The sequence below is a fragment of the Limulus polyphemus genome, unplaced genomic scaffold (assembly GCF_000517525.1).
Source record: "Limulus polyphemus unplaced genomic scaffold, Limulus_polyphemus-2.1.2 Scaffold1655, whole genome shotgun sequence".
NCBI lineage: Eukaryota > Metazoa > Arthropoda > Merostomata > Xiphosura > Limulidae > Limulus > Limulus polyphemus.
In genome coordinates, this window is record NW_013667265.1 from 81,644 (window position 1) to 102,036 (window position 20,393).

At 31.1% G+C, this 20,393-nt stretch overlaps 1 protein-coding gene across 1 annotated transcript in view; it reads right to left on the reverse strand.

The window, feature by feature from the left end:
* LOC106464447 (telomerase-binding protein EST1A-like) overlaps window positions 1-19,417 on the reverse strand; it is a 32,655-nt gene extending 13,238 nt beyond the window's left edge. The window contains exons 1-12 of the mRNA XM_022392166.1: window positions 19,334-19,417; window positions 13,986-16,043; window positions 9,682-9,798; window positions 7,809-7,998; window positions 6,996-7,216; window positions 5,700-5,778; window positions 5,267-5,377; window positions 4,443-4,640; window positions 3,329-3,390; window positions 2,565-2,710; window positions 1,826-2,081; window positions 1,002-1,102 (exon numbers count right to left, since the gene is read on the reverse strand). Of these exons, the coding sequence (XP_022247874.1) occupies window positions 1,002-1,102; window positions 1,826-2,081; window positions 2,565-2,710; window positions 3,329-3,390; window positions 4,443-4,640; window positions 5,267-5,377; window positions 5,700-5,778; window positions 6,996-7,216; window positions 7,809-7,998; window positions 9,682-9,798; window positions 13,986-16,030 (3,526 nt within the window). The 5' untranslated portion in view covers window positions 16,031-16,043; window positions 19,334-19,417. The remainder of the gene's footprint in view (window positions 1-1,001; window positions 1,103-1,825; window positions 2,082-2,564; window positions 2,711-3,328; window positions 3,391-4,442; window positions 4,641-5,266; window positions 5,378-5,699; window positions 5,779-6,995; window positions 7,217-7,808; window positions 7,999-9,681; window positions 9,799-13,985; window positions 16,044-19,333) is intronic.
* Between the last annotated feature and the right edge of the window lie 976 nt (window positions 19,418-20,393).

A 20,393-nucleotide genomic window follows, 5' to 3' on the forward strand; every position in this document is an offset into this window, starting at 1 on the left:
AAACTTTTCCTTTTGTAACTTTACTTTCTTCTGCTATTATCTGTCTGCTTCTGATAATACCTTGATACCTTGAATATTAATTTAGATTATTCTTTCATTCTGTTATTTATTTCTACAAAAATTGTTTTGGTAGATATCATGTTTGTGCAATGAAAAGTCACAAACAGTCATTATATAAGAACAATTTATGCTGTCACCTAGCGACCACAATATAAACTATTATTTATGAAACATGGAAATGATATATGCTTATAAACTGAACTCACTGCTAAGTAGTAGTTTCCTTTTTATTATTTCCTCACAAAAATACGTGTAGAAGAACAGAATAATATTACTGTCATACAAGCTGTGAGAAATTTGATAATGGTAATTAGGTGCTCAAATAAGGTTATAACTCAACTTTATGATGCTCACAAATAGCTGCTAAAGAGTAAAAGATTGAATGCAGTGGCCAATTTTTCTTGGCCCATCCCTACATATTAAGCACTAATATGTTTAGTGATAGCCCATTCCTAAGTACTCTCAAAATACTTTTATGTCGTACTAAAGCAATTGAAAATATTTCACTCATTTTTTTGTTAGTGCGGGAGAAGAAAAAAGAAAGATGAATACTTTGGCTCTTTAGCTAGTTCCCAGTTCTCCACTTTAGCAACACTTTTCAATGATATTGAGAGTCTTACAAGCTATGAAACACTCGATAATGGCAATTAGGTGCTCAAAAAAGGTTATAATTCAATTCAACTTTAGCAGTTATTTGTAAGCATCATAATAGATTGAATGCAGCAGGCATTTTTTCTCGGCCCATCCATACATACTAAGTATTACCTTGCTTAGCAATACATACCATACCAATACCAGTTGAGTGTACTGTGTCAATACTGATTAGTAGAAAAGTACATATTCAGTAAATAGAATCTACACCAATCTTACAAAAGCCCAAAACATATTTCTAGCCTATTTACACAAGACTTAGATTGTCTTTACACAATAAAAACACACACCTTCAAACCTGTCATTATCTTTAACTACATTAACATCAAGGTCCATCTGTTCAAAGACAGTCATGAGATCAGCAAGTTTAGTCCATACATCACCCTTGCACCTGTAAACACATTAAAAATTCTGCTTGTTAGAAACTGAGAAAAAAAAAATGTAATAACAACATGAAACACAAATGTAATAATGTTTATACAATACTATGTAAACTAAATCTATGAGCTGCGTCATTATTTTTCTTAATAAAGCATGTAATATCTGCTATATGTTTTTAAGTGTGTGGTTTGTTGTACATAATGATGTTTGGGCTCATTTCCACCTGGTTAAGTCAATTTTAGGGTTCTGAAGAAAATGAGTAGAAACAAGGAGAATAATATCCTTGTGCACTATGAAAAAAAAAAAAAGATGAAGCGAATAAAATCTAAATATGAAAAAAACAGCAATTGCCTACAACATAGATTGAAAAAAATAATTATAAACACAAAGCTGATGGACAACACACACATTTTTAACACTTCCATAAACAAAACAAAAAATTAAATAATTTTAAAATTATTAGTTAAAGAAAAATAAGAAATTTCACCTATTAAGTAGTTTGTTCATAAAGAACCTGGCATCTTACTCTAATAAATCTAAGAAACGTACGAACAGAGATTTAAAAAAAAGAGACTAAACAAGTTTGGTTATTTTAAAATATTTCAACAAATAGTAGGATTTGGCCACCTCTCTTGTAATACCCCCCCCCCCCAATATTGAGCACAATCTTTTCAAAGATTACACAAGCTGTGGAACCTCAGATCCACAGTTCACCATACTGAAACAGACGTACCCCATTCTGAAATCTGTGGCTGCTGGAGGAGGCATCCAAAGATGCTTATGACAACTCATCCAGTCTGCCCACACCTTTATCGCAGGCAGAAGTGGTGCAATGTCCTCACTAACAATTTGATCTGGGTATTCCGAGGAGTCCATATGTTCTCGTAAGCCCATCACTCCTCTTTCCATTAACAAGGTAGCCATGGCCAGCATGACTTGTAAGGCTTGCTCTTGCAATAAGGATCGACATTGTGGTCCTAGAGAATGGTCTAAATAAAAAAAATAAAAAAGTCCATCACAACCAGCCATCTTATATTTTGGATTACAAAAAACACAGTTTGAGATAATTAATATTGATGCAGCTAACAAAAAAAAAGGGGGGATCTCTGCAGGTTGTTAGGAAAATACTCATCAAAAAGAAATACTTGTAATTTTTTGTCTTTTACACCTTTTTTTACAGTTAATTTTTAGAAATTTCTTGAATATTTTTGGAAATATTTCCATTACAATATTTTTCTGGTGATTTGAAACACTCAAAGTTAATTTTCAATATAACTCACCTAAATTTAATCACAGGATTTGTGAAAATATCAGGTTTAGATATATAAGTTATGTCTTTTCATACGTGTTGTAAGTTTCAGGGAACAATATACAAATGAAACAGAAAAGACAATTTATGAGGTTAATTCAAAAACTATAACAGTACATTCTACGATAAATTTAGGTAGAAACAGTATTTTAATACGGATTACCTTTAAGGGAGGTGGTCTGCACAGCGAACATGTTAATAGCTAGTAACTGGATGAGACGGGTGGAACTGACGGGGGCTGGGGTTCGATGTAATAAAGCTCTGAATTCTCTCAGCATTAAGCTGGTGGTCTCAGTGAACGTTTCCATCCTGTTTCAGTTAGTTATTTCTTATCAGATCCCTCAAAATCAACCAATTAATAAACAGCTTTCATCATAATTACTTAATGAGATAGTGCACTTTTCTTTTAAAACCATTCTTTGATATAGGTACGAGAAAAACACGTGTTCAGAAGTACAAGGTATAATCAATAAACATGCAAATATTAAGTTACCCAAGTAAATTATTTTCTGTCTGAAGCTAACCTTATCAGAAGCAGGCCTGACTGATAACGTTGCATTAGTATTTTTTATTAATTATATGTAAAAAAAAATTATAATTTTATTAGTTTAAAATGTCATTTTTTGCGAAATTTAAGTACCTTTTAAAACGAAGCTTTAACTTTTAGTATACTTCTGTGCTTACAAATAAAAATTAATAACCCTAAGCATATTTCTGTTCCTGTATTTTCAAAAGACATATTCTTAAATCGAAAAATAAAAATCCTTCGTAAAAAACAAACAGTTCATAAAAACCTAGTTACCAAAAATTATATATATATATTTATTTCAGTAATCAGAAGTTATAACACATATTTCAACCTAAGTTTGTTCATGACTTTAGAAAATTATTCCATCAATATGAAATTACTGATTTCTCCCAACTTACCCAACTTTAGTGAACAGTTTCCCGTGGACATGAAGGAAGCTCAAAACAAACCTCTTGTTCAGCTGGAAATAGAAATAAATTTGATAAAACATTAATCCCTTATGATATGTCTACTATCATACGACCTTGCGGTCACTATCACATAAAATACCCTATGTATTCTTTAATGCTACTTTCATTAACAGAGTTTAGTAGAATGTTTAATATATCTAGTTTTATTATAAAAAATTATTTCATGGGCTTAGTATACGGAATCAGGATTAACCTAAATCTGACTAAACATCATGAAATATTATTGGATTTACAAACGAAAATATTGTTAACAGCAAGGGTACCCAAATATTGAAACAATGCATCATAATCTTTATATAAGTAAGAATGTGTTAAAGAAAAGTATATCTAATTAGCTATATCCATTATTGGATTGATTTTTAGCTTTGATCTAAATAGATCATGTGCCTCAATTAGAAATTAATATTAAACATGCATATTATGAAAGAATAGTAAAAATTTCTTCCCAGGTCTGTTTTTGTATTATTTCAAAAGCTGATCAAAAAAGTGCATGTTTAGTCAATAATAAATTTATTTCATGTTATTTGGAAGACTGAGCATCTTATTTGTAAATACAGTCACAACATTTTTATATTCCTTCACAGGTAACAGATGGAGCTGTTAACTACCAAATGAATGATATAATAGGTCCTAAGACGACTGTAAATACCAATACATATTTGTGAACGTATCGGAAAGAGAAACGTCCCAGAACCAAAGGACTCGGGCAAAATAACCAACTTTAACTGCAGGGCTAGAAAAACTTATAACCCGCTTTTTACCCAGTTTAGAAGTAATAAAAAAAAAAAAATTACAGAACTAAACTATTCATGATGACTATAGACTCTGACAACAAACCAAACTTTTAGAATGTATTCAAACATGGTAGTACACATGCATAAACCTTTATGATAATTTAAACCACCCTGACCAGTAAAATAAAGAATACGTTATAGGTAGCATTTCAGAACAAAAGATATGAAAAGGTAGTTAACAAATTAATATTTAGAGAAGATCAGTCTAACCCATTTTTAACTATTAAAACTTTTACTAAACTACACACATCTACAGTTGACATTTTGCCCAATTCATCCTTTTCTTCTTCCTCTTCTGTCTTGTTGGATCTCTGGGAACTTGATCCATCTGAACGAATCCATATTTCACATCGCTCCTCAATAAGACCGTCCTCATTTTTCCCTCTTTCTTTCAGTTGCCTCCTCGTGAGTCGCTCTTCTTCCTGCTTTTTATCCATGTGCTCAAACTAGTACAAGAGATTATGACACAGGATACAACGATATGCACAAAAGTATCGATATTTCATGTCTATTACAGAGGCAGAGCTACATATGTGTTAACAAAAGTATTGTACAATAAACTCACAGTAAAGAAACATACCATACAGCCTCTAATAAAATCGGTTGAAATAAAAGTGCAAAAACTTATCAACAAAAATGTTCATAATATAAAAATATATATATTTAGCCACTCCCGCCCAGTCAAAAGTTTGGTCATTTTTTTCCTTTTGCATTCGTCTAAGTTACATTTTACAGCTTTACAATGACCCATAACTTATTAAAAATTACTATATTCTTTGCATTAATGCTTAAAAAGTAATATACAGTATTGAAAACACTACACCATGTTCAAATCCTACTATCAGTTTTAGGCTTACTACCCAGTTGCATATTTTAAATAAATTGCTTTTTCAATTTTTATTTCTATCTCATACAAACGGGTAATTATATAAGAGTTTTAATGGTTATTAAGTATATTTAAAAATTACTATTACTGTTTTATGTCTTCTAAAAACTAGACTTTGCTGAGAATTTTAAGTTACGCGTGATCTTAGCATTTTTTTTTATCTTCTACAAATATCCCAATATATACCTTTTTCCTGGCTTCGTCAAACAAAGATAATAAACTCTCCCTAGCACTCAAGAATGGGTTACTGGCAGCCAAGCTTCTCATGTAAAAATAAACTGCATCTAATTTCCTTCGCTGAACAGTAAAGAGAAAATTATAAAATATAAAAAGGACAAGAAAGAAGGAATAAAATAATTAAAACGATTTTTCAAAAACCACTAAACAAACAAGTGATATTTTGATATTAACTCCAATTAACATAAATGCTACCAAAAGTTACATTTAACATATAATTGATGCCCTCACTAAAAGAAAAATAAAATTGTTGAGTCCATTATGCATTCATTTGAAAAATATATTTTGAAAGTATAATACATGACATTTCAGAGTTCAAAAAAAAAAAAAAAAGTTTCACACGAATAATCCAACTTAGATAATGTCAGCATTTTCAGCTCACCGTGTAGAGGGCTAAAATAGCCAGCTGGTTGTATGGACGGCCATTTTTGGGGAATATCTGCTGAGCTTTTAGATACCAGCTAAATAAAAAACAAAAGGAGAGAGAGAGAAAAAAAAATCAATTCAATAACTTCCTATCAAATGGTTTTTGAAATATTGCTTAAAAAATATTTTTTTATAAGATAATTACAATTTCATAATGATGATATGTGATCTGTTAAAAGAATTATTTTTTTATAAAACAATACAATACTGTTAAAATTCACTTCATTCTTATGTCTAAATTAATATGTTTTCTGTTTTACAGCCCTCAAATTGAACATTACCTTTACTACTGCTATATAACTATCAAAGGCAGGATACATCCTCATAAAAACCATGTAAACGGCAGTTATTTTTTCAAACTAATCAGTTATACATTTAACTTATATTTTGACAAGTCTAACCTTTTCATGGCACCACCTTCACTGGACAACATCTAAAATATTAGATTATCATACGAATCAGAGTGCATGTTTTTTTCACATGCAATTAAACAAAAATGTGCAGTAAATCCATGAATGTACCTTTGTAATAATAAAACAAATATAATAATGCAGTAAACTTCAGAACTTCAGTCTACAAATCCAACAATAAAAGTTCGTATTGTTTATACAATCATAGCACTGTCAGTTTTGTTTCTGGATATTTGAGCAGTTAATCAGGCACTATCTGCTCTAGCCATCTCTAATTTGGAAGTCATGTTGTTGTAAAGTAAAGCAAGCAATAAAACAGAAGATCCATAGTCCAGAATGTTTGGCTCTACGGTATTTTATGTTTCATCATACATTTTTCATCAAATGATAAATTTTTAAAATACTACATCTGTATATTAATATAGTCTATATCCATTCAATTTTGACATTTTTTTTTTTATTTCAAACCATGCAGATATGGTAGAGAGTTTAGAAGTGTATAGAACAGAAAGAGTAAAGAGAAGCATCACTATCAATGAACAACTGAGATAAGGGCTGATGATTGTATATTCTTGGTAAAACAAGCAAAAAAAACCTACAATCCATTACTGACTGACACAATATCCTAAATAAGCTATTGAACAGAAATCAATTCTGCTGGCAATGACCGAACATCAAAACATCGAGACCCCCAAAACCTGTAGGTTAATGTTGCTCAAGCTCAATTAAAAAAATTAAAGACATCTTCCATTTTAGAAATGAACCATTTATGTTTACATTTTAATGTAGAGTACAAGGTTTTTTTTTCTTTTTGTTTTGAAAAACACAAGCATTATTCTTACCTCCGTGCTTTTCCATAGTTGTTGGCACCTGTAGCCTGGTCTCTGTAACGTGCAAGATCACCAAGATAGATCAGTAATTTCTGTACGCTAATCAGGATTACATTATTTGCAGCATGAAGACCGTGTCCATTCTTTACATCCTCTGATTCCATAAGTTGGTTAAGATTAAAACCAAATGTTTCTTGTTGCTTCTCCAACAAGTTTTCATAAAATACTGTACCCTAAATCACACAAATGATAATACTGAGAAAAAGAGTTACTTAAATGTATGTATATCTTATTCACTCATTTAAAGTGTAAAATATTAAAAAATGCAAATAAGATCATTAGCAAATGAAACACTTTTTAAGTTAGTTATTTTTTCTAATTTTCTGTCACTTCTTTTGTTAATTTTACAATATTCTCTTTATCATTTTTACGAATCTTTTAGTAGTTTTCTCTTAAAATCTTTTATGAATATTAGTTTTTTCTTTCTGTCCTCACAATGACCTTCCCACTGGTATATTAACCCATTTTCTGCAGCCATTTGAGTATACGAGTCAGACTTTCTTCTTCTATACACTGCAGCTGTGCTTTATGTGGGATTTCATTTTTTTAAATTTCCCACATGAATGGTAAGTGTTATAAGTGTTTCAGCACTCTCCATCTACCCGAGCATTGTTACCAAACAATGGGTCAATCATTTTTTTATCTTTTCTCCTCAATACCCCTCAGAATATTAACAAAATCCCACATATATATATATACAGCACAGCAGTGACAGTCGCAGTAAATGGGTTAAACTATGCCAGACACTTACATACTGGAACTTACCTCATCGACGAGACTAATCAGAGTCTTTTTTGTTTCTTCTCTAGTTTCCTGTTGTTCCTCCATTTGTTTACGCAACCCTTCAATCACTTGGTGGAAGGCATGTTTCCATAGCAACTGCTCAATGTTAGTTTCAGCACAATACCTTGGATCTGCCAGAATTATATTTTCGTACCGCAACTGAAGTTTCCAACTGTAGAAGGGAAACAAAAACACAGAAATTTCAGAAACATCTAAACATTACATACCATGTGAGAGAAAACGTGTTGCAGGCACGTCGTCACCTTTCCCATGTGCCAGTATATTTTGATTAGTAAATCAACCCCAGTTTTTTTTCTTTCTAAATTTAATCTTTCTTTTAATTCACTTGGCTTAAAGATGACGTTACGATGTACCGTGTCCAAACTAACCTTGGTTCTCAAAGTGTCTCTTGAGAAATATTTTCCTCTGTGACAGAGAATCTAAAACAGTGGGGCAAGTAGTTGTACTACACAAGCTCAAATCTTTCAATAAACTACATAGCAACCGCCACAGATAACTATTGTATTCATTATATGAAATCAAACTTCGGTTAAATGCATTTCCATAAATATCTTACCAAATATTACCCGAGCTATCGAATTAGCAATGCCACAAATCATCACTTCATATGTTGTGCCTATCTTTGCGCACGTCTCAGGAGAAAGGGGTCAAATTACACATTTGGTAAAATGAGGCTTCATCCAAAAAAAACTGACCTCCTGCCCCAGGTAAAGAAGTTTTTAAAATATAATCTTTATTTTCTTTAACTCATCTTTAGGGTTCCCTCTGGTGTGAATATCTTTCTGCCATCCCTTCCACCAATGATTGTTTCATATTTTTTTGAATCATGAATTTTTAAGTCAATCTAACTCTATTTCAAAAATTATTAACTCAAAAAAGATTTAAAATTCTATATTTTACCATTTTAACATTTACTTAGTACAACTGATGAAAAACAAATTTTCATTTCTTTGCAGCTCCAAAAAGTCTCACCTGTAGGCAATACACTTGTAGAATTTTTTTTTTTATCATTCCCCAAAAAATAGCAATAAATTTGCTAAGAAAATATATATTTTTTTATTTCCAAACATTTCCCGTCTTTTTCTGCTTAGCTTTATGTACGTGCTTTGGTTTCCACTTTTTTTATGGTGTCATCAAGTGGTTTGAGCATTAATTTATGCTTTTATTATAAAGTTGCTAGTCAGATCTCCTGTAGAATTGATCAAAGACATTCAACAGGAAGCTCTGCAAACATAGAAATAACCCCCAAAGATACAGGAAAATTTGATGGTTTCTGTAGATATTCTTCTCACTTGTTAAAGTGTTTTATGTGTTAATTTATATCTTTTTTAAAAGCTACAGAAATTTTCTTCGTTGAGAAGACATCATATAAGCTTAGTTGAGTTTAATAGGTAGGCAATAGTAAAATACTCTAACTCAAATCCTTATCTATTTAGTAATATCTTTATGTTTATCGTATTCAAACAAAATACATGAAAAAAGGTTAATTATTTCTAATTACAGTCACAACTTGTTTTAAATAAAAACATTACTACTGTTACCTGTTACAGTAAAACATGATTTTAATACTTTTGATTTACACAGTATTAATGGGGATTACTATATATTTCAAAAACAAACAAAATGTAATTGTGTGGTCATTTCCCTCTCAGAAAATTTGCCAGGTAGGAAATGTTAAAATTATATTTGAAAATATTTTTGCCAAAATTGTTGGTAATTTTTCTTTTCACAAAATGTGCAAATGCTGACCAACAGTAGGAACACTGCTGGTATTAATTAATATTCTACAAAGAGGATTCAGATGACAAACAAACATGTCAATGTGACAACTCACCGGCACTGTCCAAGTAACTTGAAATCAACATTTTCCAATCCTCTAGCCATGTATGATGCCAGTTCCCTTTCTAATAGAGCAGCATCTTGAAGATTTTTCTCCACTAAAGGTTTTAATCTACAAAAAAAAATAATAATTAATAGTTAATTCCAAGTAAATGTAAACAACCTTTCATTTCAACAACAGGAAGAGAAAAGAATGAAAATTTCTTAGGATTATTAATGTCATAGTATGGATTATTAATGTTATAGTATGGATTATTAATGTCATAGTATGGATTATTAATGTCATGGTATGGATTATTAATGTTATAGTATGGATTATTAATGTCATAGTATGGATTATTAATGTCATAGTATGGATTATTAATGTCATAGTATGGATTATTAATGTTATAGTACAGATTATTAATGTCATAGTATGGATTATTAATGTTATAGTACAGATTATTAATGTCATAGTATGGATTATTTTCCTGTTACAAACTTGAAAAATAATTTTTTGACATTTCGCAATAATAAAAAATTTCAAATAGATAAATGCTTTTACATAAATAAATAGTTTTTCATAGACTTTTAATATGGAACTAAGCTATTCTTCTGTTATCTCTTGACAACTGCTTCTAACATTGTTCATTATACACAAAATGTACAGCCTTCTAATAGAACTGAGCAATTAACTTGATTAATCAATTAATTACGAGCATAGACTACACTGATTAATGTTATATAAAATAAAAGATTTATCAAAATTATAATTAAATTGATTAGTTTCATGAAAACACTCAACTAAGTGAAATTAGTGTTTTTAATTATTACTGTAGGTCTTAAGCATCACTTGGCTAAAAAAAAAGGGATTAGGGCTAAGGGAATTGTTACAGTTTTCAATAACTTAACAATCCCAGTAATTGAAATTATAATTTCTCATTGTTATTTTTAATTAATCAAGGTTGTTTGGATCAGTTGATTCATGTTACAACTCGCAAAAATAATCAATTAATCAAAACTAGTGTTTTTGATGATTGTTATTTTCAACTGTTCCATCTATCCAAGTTTCACGAGAACAATTTATCAGTTGAATATAATTAGTTAGTGAGTACAAGAATTAATCGATTAACAAATTCCACTAATTGCTCCATCTTCAAACACTTCACTAGCAGCAATAAAACCAATGAAGAGAAAACAAAAAAAACTAAACACAGACAAAACTTTAGAGGCAGTCAAGATGAGAGCACTTGAAAAGCACAAAAATCTTTAAGAATAGAAAGGCTACATATCACAGCTGCACAGAAGTCACATGCAATGTATGCCAAAACATTCAGCATAGACAAGGATCATCATCAAAAACAAAACATTATTTTTGTAAAAAGAGAACATTCCAAGTTTGAATAAGCAACAGGCCTTATCAAATAGTATTACGTACCAGGTAATACCTAGTATTAGGGTGATCATCTCCAATTTTAAACATCATGACACTTAATCTTTATCGTACTATATCCATCGCTTTTTTTTAAAGCTGGTTGGAAACGTATTGTATTTTATAATAATTTAGCATATTTAAAATATAATAAAGGAGTCAAATAAATGAAACATCTTTATGATACAATGATGTCATCTCTGTTGGTACTACTACTGTAGTACTGTTTCTTACTAGAGAAACTATATTTAACATGACAGACTTAGTTTACAAAGCTCCAACATCTGTTAAACCAAATTTATCTTAAAACACTGTTGCTTTATTTATTAATGTACGTATGGATTATACTAGATGCACTTCCACAGGGTCCGCAAAAGTGTTCTATTTCAAGAGTAAATACAACCAAGATTAAAAGTAACAAATATTTTTATTTCTTGCTTTTGAAGTTCGTGTGTCATGCTGTGTTGTAGCCTGAGAATGCATAATTCTTCTTGTGATACATGGCATGCGCACGTGTTACTGATGTACAATGTTTAGCATTCCTTATGTGATGTAATTTTAATGACTACTGACTGACCGACAGACAACACATTACTGTATAGTGGTTAAAACAGGTAACCCCTCCAGGCAGCCTTTGGCTCCCTTTCATGGAAACAATACGTATTTTAAATAATAAAGAGAAATAAAGTTGGTTTTATTTGATATGAAGCAAGGTGTATGTCCTCCCACCCACTCCCAGAAATTAGCAATGAGTAAACAATCGAAGGCTAAGTGTTTGTGCCCTGAAGATTTTGATGATTCTGTAAACCTGCATGGCTGTATATACATACATTTATGTTCCAATATTTAAAAAAAAAATTCTAAAAGTGTGATTTATTTACTTACTGAAAATCACTGCACACTGGTCTTTCAAATTTCTTAAAGGTTTGGAGTCTGTACCCCAAAGATTTTGGACATTCTACTACCCTGCCACAGATACGAGTTCAGAACCATGGAGAGAGAAAGAAAAAGATGAGTTTAGTGCATTTGGAAAGTGACCACTCAACCAGACTTTTGAGAAAAGCAACCAAGCCTTTAACTAAGAAAGGAGTTTACGTGTATACAAAAAAAAAAAAAAAAGGACAGCTGAATTGTCCAGTTTCTGTAAACAGGTTGAGTATATGATTGGAGATAGTAAGACCTTTTAAATGGAGAAATGGAAGTTTTTCTTTCTAAGTCTTCAAATTTCAAATATTTTTTTATCTTTATCTTGGTTAGTTTGGGCTAAGAGTGAGATTTCTGATGCTCTTGTTTCTAAATTTGTAACTGATCTCTCTTATTTTTTAGCTTTGGACCATGAGTTTTTCTTTACAGCCTCTACGAATGAACTGGTTCAGCTCCTGCCTCGTGATATCCGTGTTTTGTTATACATCTTTCCCCATCCACGTCTCCTATGATCTAGGTTTAGATAATCTAATAGTAAACCTCTCATGTTTATTTGCTCTCCACTAAATGTTCAGGTCTAGAGTGTTAAAGAGCTGGAATTTGTTGCTTTTTTTATTACATTTAGGGACTTTCTTGTGTTTTTGCATTGACACCTCTATTCATCTCAGTTTACAGTTTAGGTAGTTTTCCAGTAGCTGCATTGTTCTTTGTGTGAATCAGTTACAAATTCAAAAACAAGAAAAATCTCTTCCTTAGCCCAAACTAACCAAAGATACAAATATTTGAAATCTGAACAAACAGTTAGTAAAACTTCCAAGTCCCTATTTAAAAAAAAATATATATTTGCAAGTATAGGAAAACAGAGAAGTAAAAATAAGAAGTTTGACCAACAATAAACTGGTCTTGAATCACATCAGAAAAGTGTAATGTTTACTATGGATGATAGAAAATAATGCATGAAGACTAGAAACAGATGTCAGTTTTAGAAGAAACAGAACACATGCCTTACATATCACAAACAAAGAATTTGTGATTAGAAAATAACCTAAGAGAAAAATAAAGTTAAACACATTATGAATCCACAAAAGTTAAAATTAGAAAACAGCAGTGGACAGAGAATTGTTATATATTATGTTTAATGGAAGTATAGTACTGCCCAAGATGTACTGACTAAAGAATGTACAACCATGAAAGTGCTGCAAAGAGTATAAGGAAACCTACATGTCAACAAGGTACTGGCTGGAGAAGCTTCTTAATTCATAAATGTAGAATGAAGGCCATCAAAAAACATCAAATAAGAAATACCAAAAACAAGAACCATTTTATTTTTAACTAAATGCTAACTTTTATGCGATATGTGTTTGAATTAATTTTTCCAACGCTATAGATGGTACAATATTCCAGTTTTTTTGCTAAATGGTTCTCTTAAACATACATATAAACTGCAAACAAAGCACTGCAATAAGCTGTAATTTTTCTTCAACTGGTGCAAGAGAAAACAAGAAAAGATGAATTCCACTATATCACAAAGACGTAACGTAAAATGTAAAAATTAATTTTTTTCTGATAAAAAATTTCCCTATACCCAGCATGATAAATCTGAAACTCATTTTGATCTTTTGCTTATATAATATAGATAAATAAGTACAGATAGACGGTCAAAAATATAAAGAGGTATAAAAGTTAATTAGATTTACCATATTGCTGATCCAGTGTCAACAATTAGTTAAAAAAAAAGAGACTGTATGAAAGCATTATGCACGCTAAGGTTTAAAAACATATTTGAAAAGTAAAAAATAAATAAAATACAAACTTTATGTAATGTTATAAGTTTAACCAAACATGGCAGTATAAAAATAATATTATTATTCTCAAATACATAGTACTACAGTTTAAAAATGTATATTTGGAACCAAGTACATAATTTGAAGACCTTTACTGGAAACCATTATAGGCTAGTTTACCTTCTATGACTATCTTGCATGAAAGACTGTTCCACTATTGCTGGAAACCCAGCTGGTGACGAAGCTTGTGGATAAGTATTCATGGCTGTAAATCCATAGGGGCCTGGAGGATGATGTACTAAAGGAAGATGTTGTGCCGAAGAACTGACTTGACAGAATGGGGTAGGAAAAGGTACATTTGAAAATGGTACTGTTTGTGGCACAGGGTCCATCAAGTTTTCCATCACACCAACAAATGGGATAGCCTGTGGCTGGGGTTTGATGACAATCACAGGTTTATTAGGATTGTTTGGATTAAAAAGGTGTTTCTGGACAACTGGAGTAGGTTCACCATCACTAGGATGATTTTCCAAAGTGCAAGGATACGGAGAAGGCATAGAAGGAGGAGAAGGGGGTGAATTTGGAAGTTTAATGATCCCACCACCCCTGACTTCATGATTATCAGTATAATGAGTTCTCTGTTTTGAAGCCTCCCTCATCTTCTGAAAACGCGGTGGAAGATTGGACAGAAAATCACTGTCATGATGTAATCTTTTCTCCTCTTTTATATGACTACTTGTAATTTCACGAGTACGGTGATGATGATGATGCTTCCTGCTCTGTCTATTACTTTCATCTCCAGGCGTATGATGATGAGTATTCAGTTCATTTCTTGACACTATCTCTTTCTTAAAGTTACCTTCCTGATTTATGATTCCTACTATCTGAATTTTGTGCTTTGACTGATCTTTATCATGAATTCTGTGATATTCCTCTACTGCTTCACTCCAGTTCTCACTATAGCAAAACTCGTCATCTAAGCTATTATTTAATTTTTCTTTAACATTTTCTCCATCATAACATGATTTTGAGTTTAGAGGTTCTACTCGATTAGATGTCCGTTCTTCAGTTTGTATATGGTGAAAGTCATGTGCCTTGTCCAAGTCACTAGTGTGACGAATATCTTCTTGGCTATATGCCCTCGTGGGAGCAATTATTTTTTCTAGAGGAATCGATTCAGCATCCCAATCTTCTAATTCAATTTCTTGAACACTCAATGCAGATGCCCTGCCACCAGAACTAATGTGTTTCAGTCTTTCCGGAGACTTTCTGTTTTTAAACTGAGCACGCTCAGGTGACTTCACTAATTTCTGAGAACTTCCACTATATCTTCTGTGATGGTTTTTCAAACTTCTCTGGAACTTTTTATCATCATTGTAACTTTCCCCTTTGTTTTCAACACCAGAATGATATAGAAAATTCTTATCTGGTGGTTCTTTTGGCTGTTTTTGACTTGAAGATCTTGTATCTCCATTGGTTACTTTTTGAATTCCTGTTGGTGGTTTTGACAAACTGACATTCACGTGTCTCTCTTCAACAATTGATTCATTTTCCCAGTTTTCTAAGCTATAGTCCTCTTTTGTATGTTTCTGCAAACTTTTGCTAGGTAACAAATAGTCTGAAGAGCTATCTTTCAAACTGCTGCCACTAATAGTTCTACCACGTCTGTGTCCCTGTTTTAGGGAATGTCGCTGAGTTGGAGATTTACTTTGTCTTACTTTCTCCATGTCAGACATTTTTATATCTGATCCTTTAAGAAAACTTTCTTTTTTCTGTGTTTTATTTTCCATATTTGTTACAACTTCCTTTTCTTTAACCTTCTCACCTCCTTCTTGTAAAGCTGCAACTCTTGCCCTTGGAACATAGACCTGTTGATCAGGACGTCTTGACCTTCCTTTTTTTGAATCCACATCTTCAGGAGTATGCTTTTTTGATGCAATAGAATCATGCAAACTTAAATCTGTTACTCTTCTTTCCAGTTGTCCAGACTGACCTTTATCATCAATACAAGAGGTTGGACTTGGCGTAGAGACATATCTTGAACCACTTGAGGACCCTCCATCAACTGGGCTGCTGGTTCTATTCTCACCATTTTTGTTTCCATGTTTTCCACGAAGTCCCATACCAGGCCTGTAGATCTGCATTTCTGGGCGTTTCACCTCCTTTTTTACCTGTTTTCCTTTATCCTCAATGCTTTCCTTTCCCACACTGGTTATGTAATTCATATTTTGAAAGAAACTGAAACAGATGAAAAGCTTAATTCAAATATCAAAACCATTACACGTAATAAATAATTTTACCCCTTACATTTAATGTGTGCATTTGTATAATAATGTTTTTATTGTCTTTAAATTTTTACATGTTCTACAGTAATTCCTGTATGCTGAACCCAAAAATGATATCCATTTTTTTTCTTCACATACAGATTTTATACAAAACATCATAATACAATACATAAAAGAAAGAACATAACACGTAGTTTAGAGAGTAAAAGATGTAGATTTCACAAAACAAATCAGGATGAATGATGATGCATATTCGTTTGACATCAATGTTCTTCCTTTTTCTTCAGTTTCTTTGTATTTTTGTTAACAAACATAATAATAAAAAAATGTTCGGTGTGGTAAACAAAATAATAATTTGATCCAAGTAATAATTTTTTTTTCCCAATTTGTAAAAAATCCTTACATGATAGAAAAAAATGAATATTATTTTTGCAATCTGCGTAGATGAATTATAGAATATCCATTACTAAAACCAAAACAACTTTTATGAAGTTTAAATTTGCATGCCTATGTAATTAAATGATCTGTGTAATATGCAATAGCATGAGTGCAGTCACAGATAAAATAATTCTTAAGTTTGATTATCACTAGATGCTTCCCACTTTACAAGTTGTGATCAGTATCACAACTTGGAAAGTACAAAACATGATATTCACCGCGGTGGCCATGAAAATCTATAAAACTACCAAGTTTATTTTTTCTCTTGTAGATTACTACATCATTATAATCTATATTTGTATGTGAGAATTAAATAACACAGATTATGTCATGATGAATTTGATATTTGACCCACTAGAAGCACTCTCAGCAAGATGTTAAATATCATAACTACTACACCTTGAACGGCAGTGCCCCAGCCATTATTTAAATTAATCTTTTTGAATAACCTCTGCTGCATCTCACTGACGTGAAACACAATACAGAAATACTCAGACACTTATTGGCATCCACACGCATTGCAGATCTGCCAAAGTGTAAGATGATAAAAAAAAATGCTACAAAAATTTCAACATTTTCAGACTACAACATTTTATACAATACAGCTACTATAATAAGTATACAACCAATAAATGTATATAATGGTTATACTTATGCAAGTTACAATGTAATTTCAATGGCTATATCTATTCCATTAGAACTGTGCATGTACAATCACGTATTTTTGGACTATTTTATGTTATTCTTTGCATACAAGTTCAGTTTTTAAAACTCACATACACTCAATTTCTCTACCTATTTTTACAAAACTCAAGATCTTTTCTTACAACCTCATACAATTTAGTAAAATTATAAACAGACTATCTCTATTTTACTCTCTGCTTATTTTAGTAAGCCATTTGAGTTTTTATGGTAATTCTGATTGAAATCAGTTGAATTAAAGAAACCTGAACACAGTTGATAGATACAACCAGCCTTCTAGATTTATAAAATATTTATAAACATTTAGACATCTTTATGTCTAATCAAGTTTCAAAATGAATAAATCACAAGTTAGTTTCTTTGAGTACTCAAGGAAGTATCAATAAGACTACTTTAGAAAGCACAAGTATTATACAGACCTAATTATCAGTTATAAGATAATGCTAACACTAAATAATATATAAATAAAATTATTCAACCTTTGTGAAGCAGATATTTTGTAGCATGATAAATAAAATGTTGAAAAAACTTAATGTTCCAAGGGAATTGGCATGATATTACAATAAAATATGTTTAAGAAACATAAACAATGTTTGTGAAACAAACTGTTTAGTACAATGACAAACAATTAAAAAAATAAACATAACCTAGACATGTTGAAAGAATAAATACTTGGTCTTCTGTCAAGTAATACTTTCTATTACACAAGAGTATCAGTCTTCAATATATGTTCAGTGTGTTTTTAGATTCTGTTTTCATTATTAAACACAGTATCAACATTTACCAGTACATGTCAAGACAAGTTGCAAGAAACAGCCAGCAAAAATTAAAATTACAACTACATATTGTATATGCATAGAAACTGGGGTATAATTTCAAACTGAGCAATAATCCAATTTCAATAACGACAAAAGTTTCACAAAAAAATTTACTAATCAAAATAACAAAATCCTAGAAATTTTGTCTGCATTCTCTAGATCTGACTTACAGTTTGCCTATTATTATTTCCAAGTTCTGTACAACACAACCTATTCTAACAGTAAATGACTTAAATGAGCTTTATATTTCAGCCATTACTTCAATGTCAAATAAGCTTTTATGAAGAAATATAAAACAGCAAACTGGCTAACACTCAAGTGTAAAAATCACAAGTGGTACTTTATTCATTTCCATTGCTGATCTACATAACTACCGAATGTGAAGCTACAGTACAAAAAATGATAAATAAGTTTAAAGAGCATTCTACTGTTCTTAATGAGGGAGAAGAAAATCTATCATTTTGATTTCTTCTCAAGTTAATATAATATGAAGACTTACTTGTAAACTTTTGTTAGGCTATTTGAAGATTTTGATCAATGAAATTTCTCTATGCAGGTTTCTCATTAAAAATATAATTTAAAATACCAAGTCTTGCACTGTTAATCATGATTCACTGACCCAAAACTAAAAGAAAAGCATTATCTCAACAATACATTAAATGATGCTATAACTTTCATTATTCAACCTTCACGTCAAATGTTCAAAATTATACCCCAGTAAAAATAAACTAATTATACATTAGCCAGTTTACCAACCCTCTATAGATCATAATCTGTACTTCCTCATATAAAAATAAGAAATATAATATTGTATTTCTTTGTAATGGTTTCAAATTCTACTTTAATAACTTTAAATTTTAACTTATCAAGTTCTAAGATACAAAAACAAATAATATTCATTTAAATTTAGAAATTAGGTTATGATTATAGACTGACGAGTATTATCATTCTTATTGTCAACTAAATTATATTACTCGTTTAATGTTAATTATAAAGTATTGATAACCATCAGCTTCTACGATTTTAAGTCTCATTTTAGTTTATCATGTACACACATCCTTGTGGTTAAGCCTAGACTTAGACAAAGCGCCTTTCTAATACTTTCTCGTAGTTTAAAATTAGTGAACTTAAAAGTTAAGCCTACACAAACCACTGACATTTAAACTACAAGTAAACTTTAATACAAATTTACTAGGAATAAGCATTTCCTCTTCTTGAGTTATTATAAATGATAGAAACTACTAATTTATGCTGCCAATAAAATATAAATATGTTGTTATCATACCTGATTCCTTCTTTTAAACTTGATAACAAATAATTACTTTTTTTTTCAAACAATCAACTACAATATTCTCTTGTTCGATGCTTGAAACCTGTTGCTGAAAGGTCACCTAGTGGAAGTGTAAAAAATAACTTTTTTCTTTTTTGTTGTATTATATTCAACAGTCAAAGGCTAAAGACAATATCAATAAACTTATTAAGCTGTTCTGAATATATATAACTTATGTGAAACTACAATGTAATAATAGAATAAAGCAATTATTAAATGTTGTTCGCGTGTAGTTTTTTCTTGGGTCCATAATTTGCAAGCAAGCCCACAAAGTAATCAATTTCTTTGTATAAGTATTTGTAGAAATTTAGCAAATATTTATCCTATAATGGCGATATTCTCCCTTCCCAACAAAAATCAGATTCAATAAATCAAAAGAAATTTTGGCTTACTAATACGTTGGTGGTTGTCAAGCTTGAACTAAACTTTTGTAGCTTTGGACTGCTTAAATTAAATACAGTCTTGGAAGCCGACGTTCATGCACAATGGGGAGTCTACGAAAAATTTATCATGAAGTATAATTTAAGATAAACCAGGGTTTGTGTTTTTCAGAAGTTTGTTAGAATAAAAATGGCGCTGTTTGGTATTAGTGCATAATCACGGTTATAAGACTAGGCACGAACAAAAATGGAAGAATAGCTCCAAAGTCATCACAGAGTTCTTATAAATAAAGTGCAATCAACACACACATTGTAACACCTTTTAGGTATGAACAAATAAGTTCATCAAGTATAAATATTATTTATATACTGTGTTTTTTTCTTCTTGTCTCAAATGCTAAACATTCACTCGAATTGGTTAATTTGAAACATTTGTCAAATATACATACTAATATTTTTCGGGAGCAATGTTCCCCAGTGTGAGAGCGGTTAGTCTACGAACTTATAACGCTAAAATCCGGCATTCAACTCCTCGCGGTGGACACAGCAGACTTTGCTCTAAAAAACAGTTCTGGGGAAATTTTTACAAAATTAAGAATGCAAGTTTCATTTTAAATGCACGCATTATTGCCAAA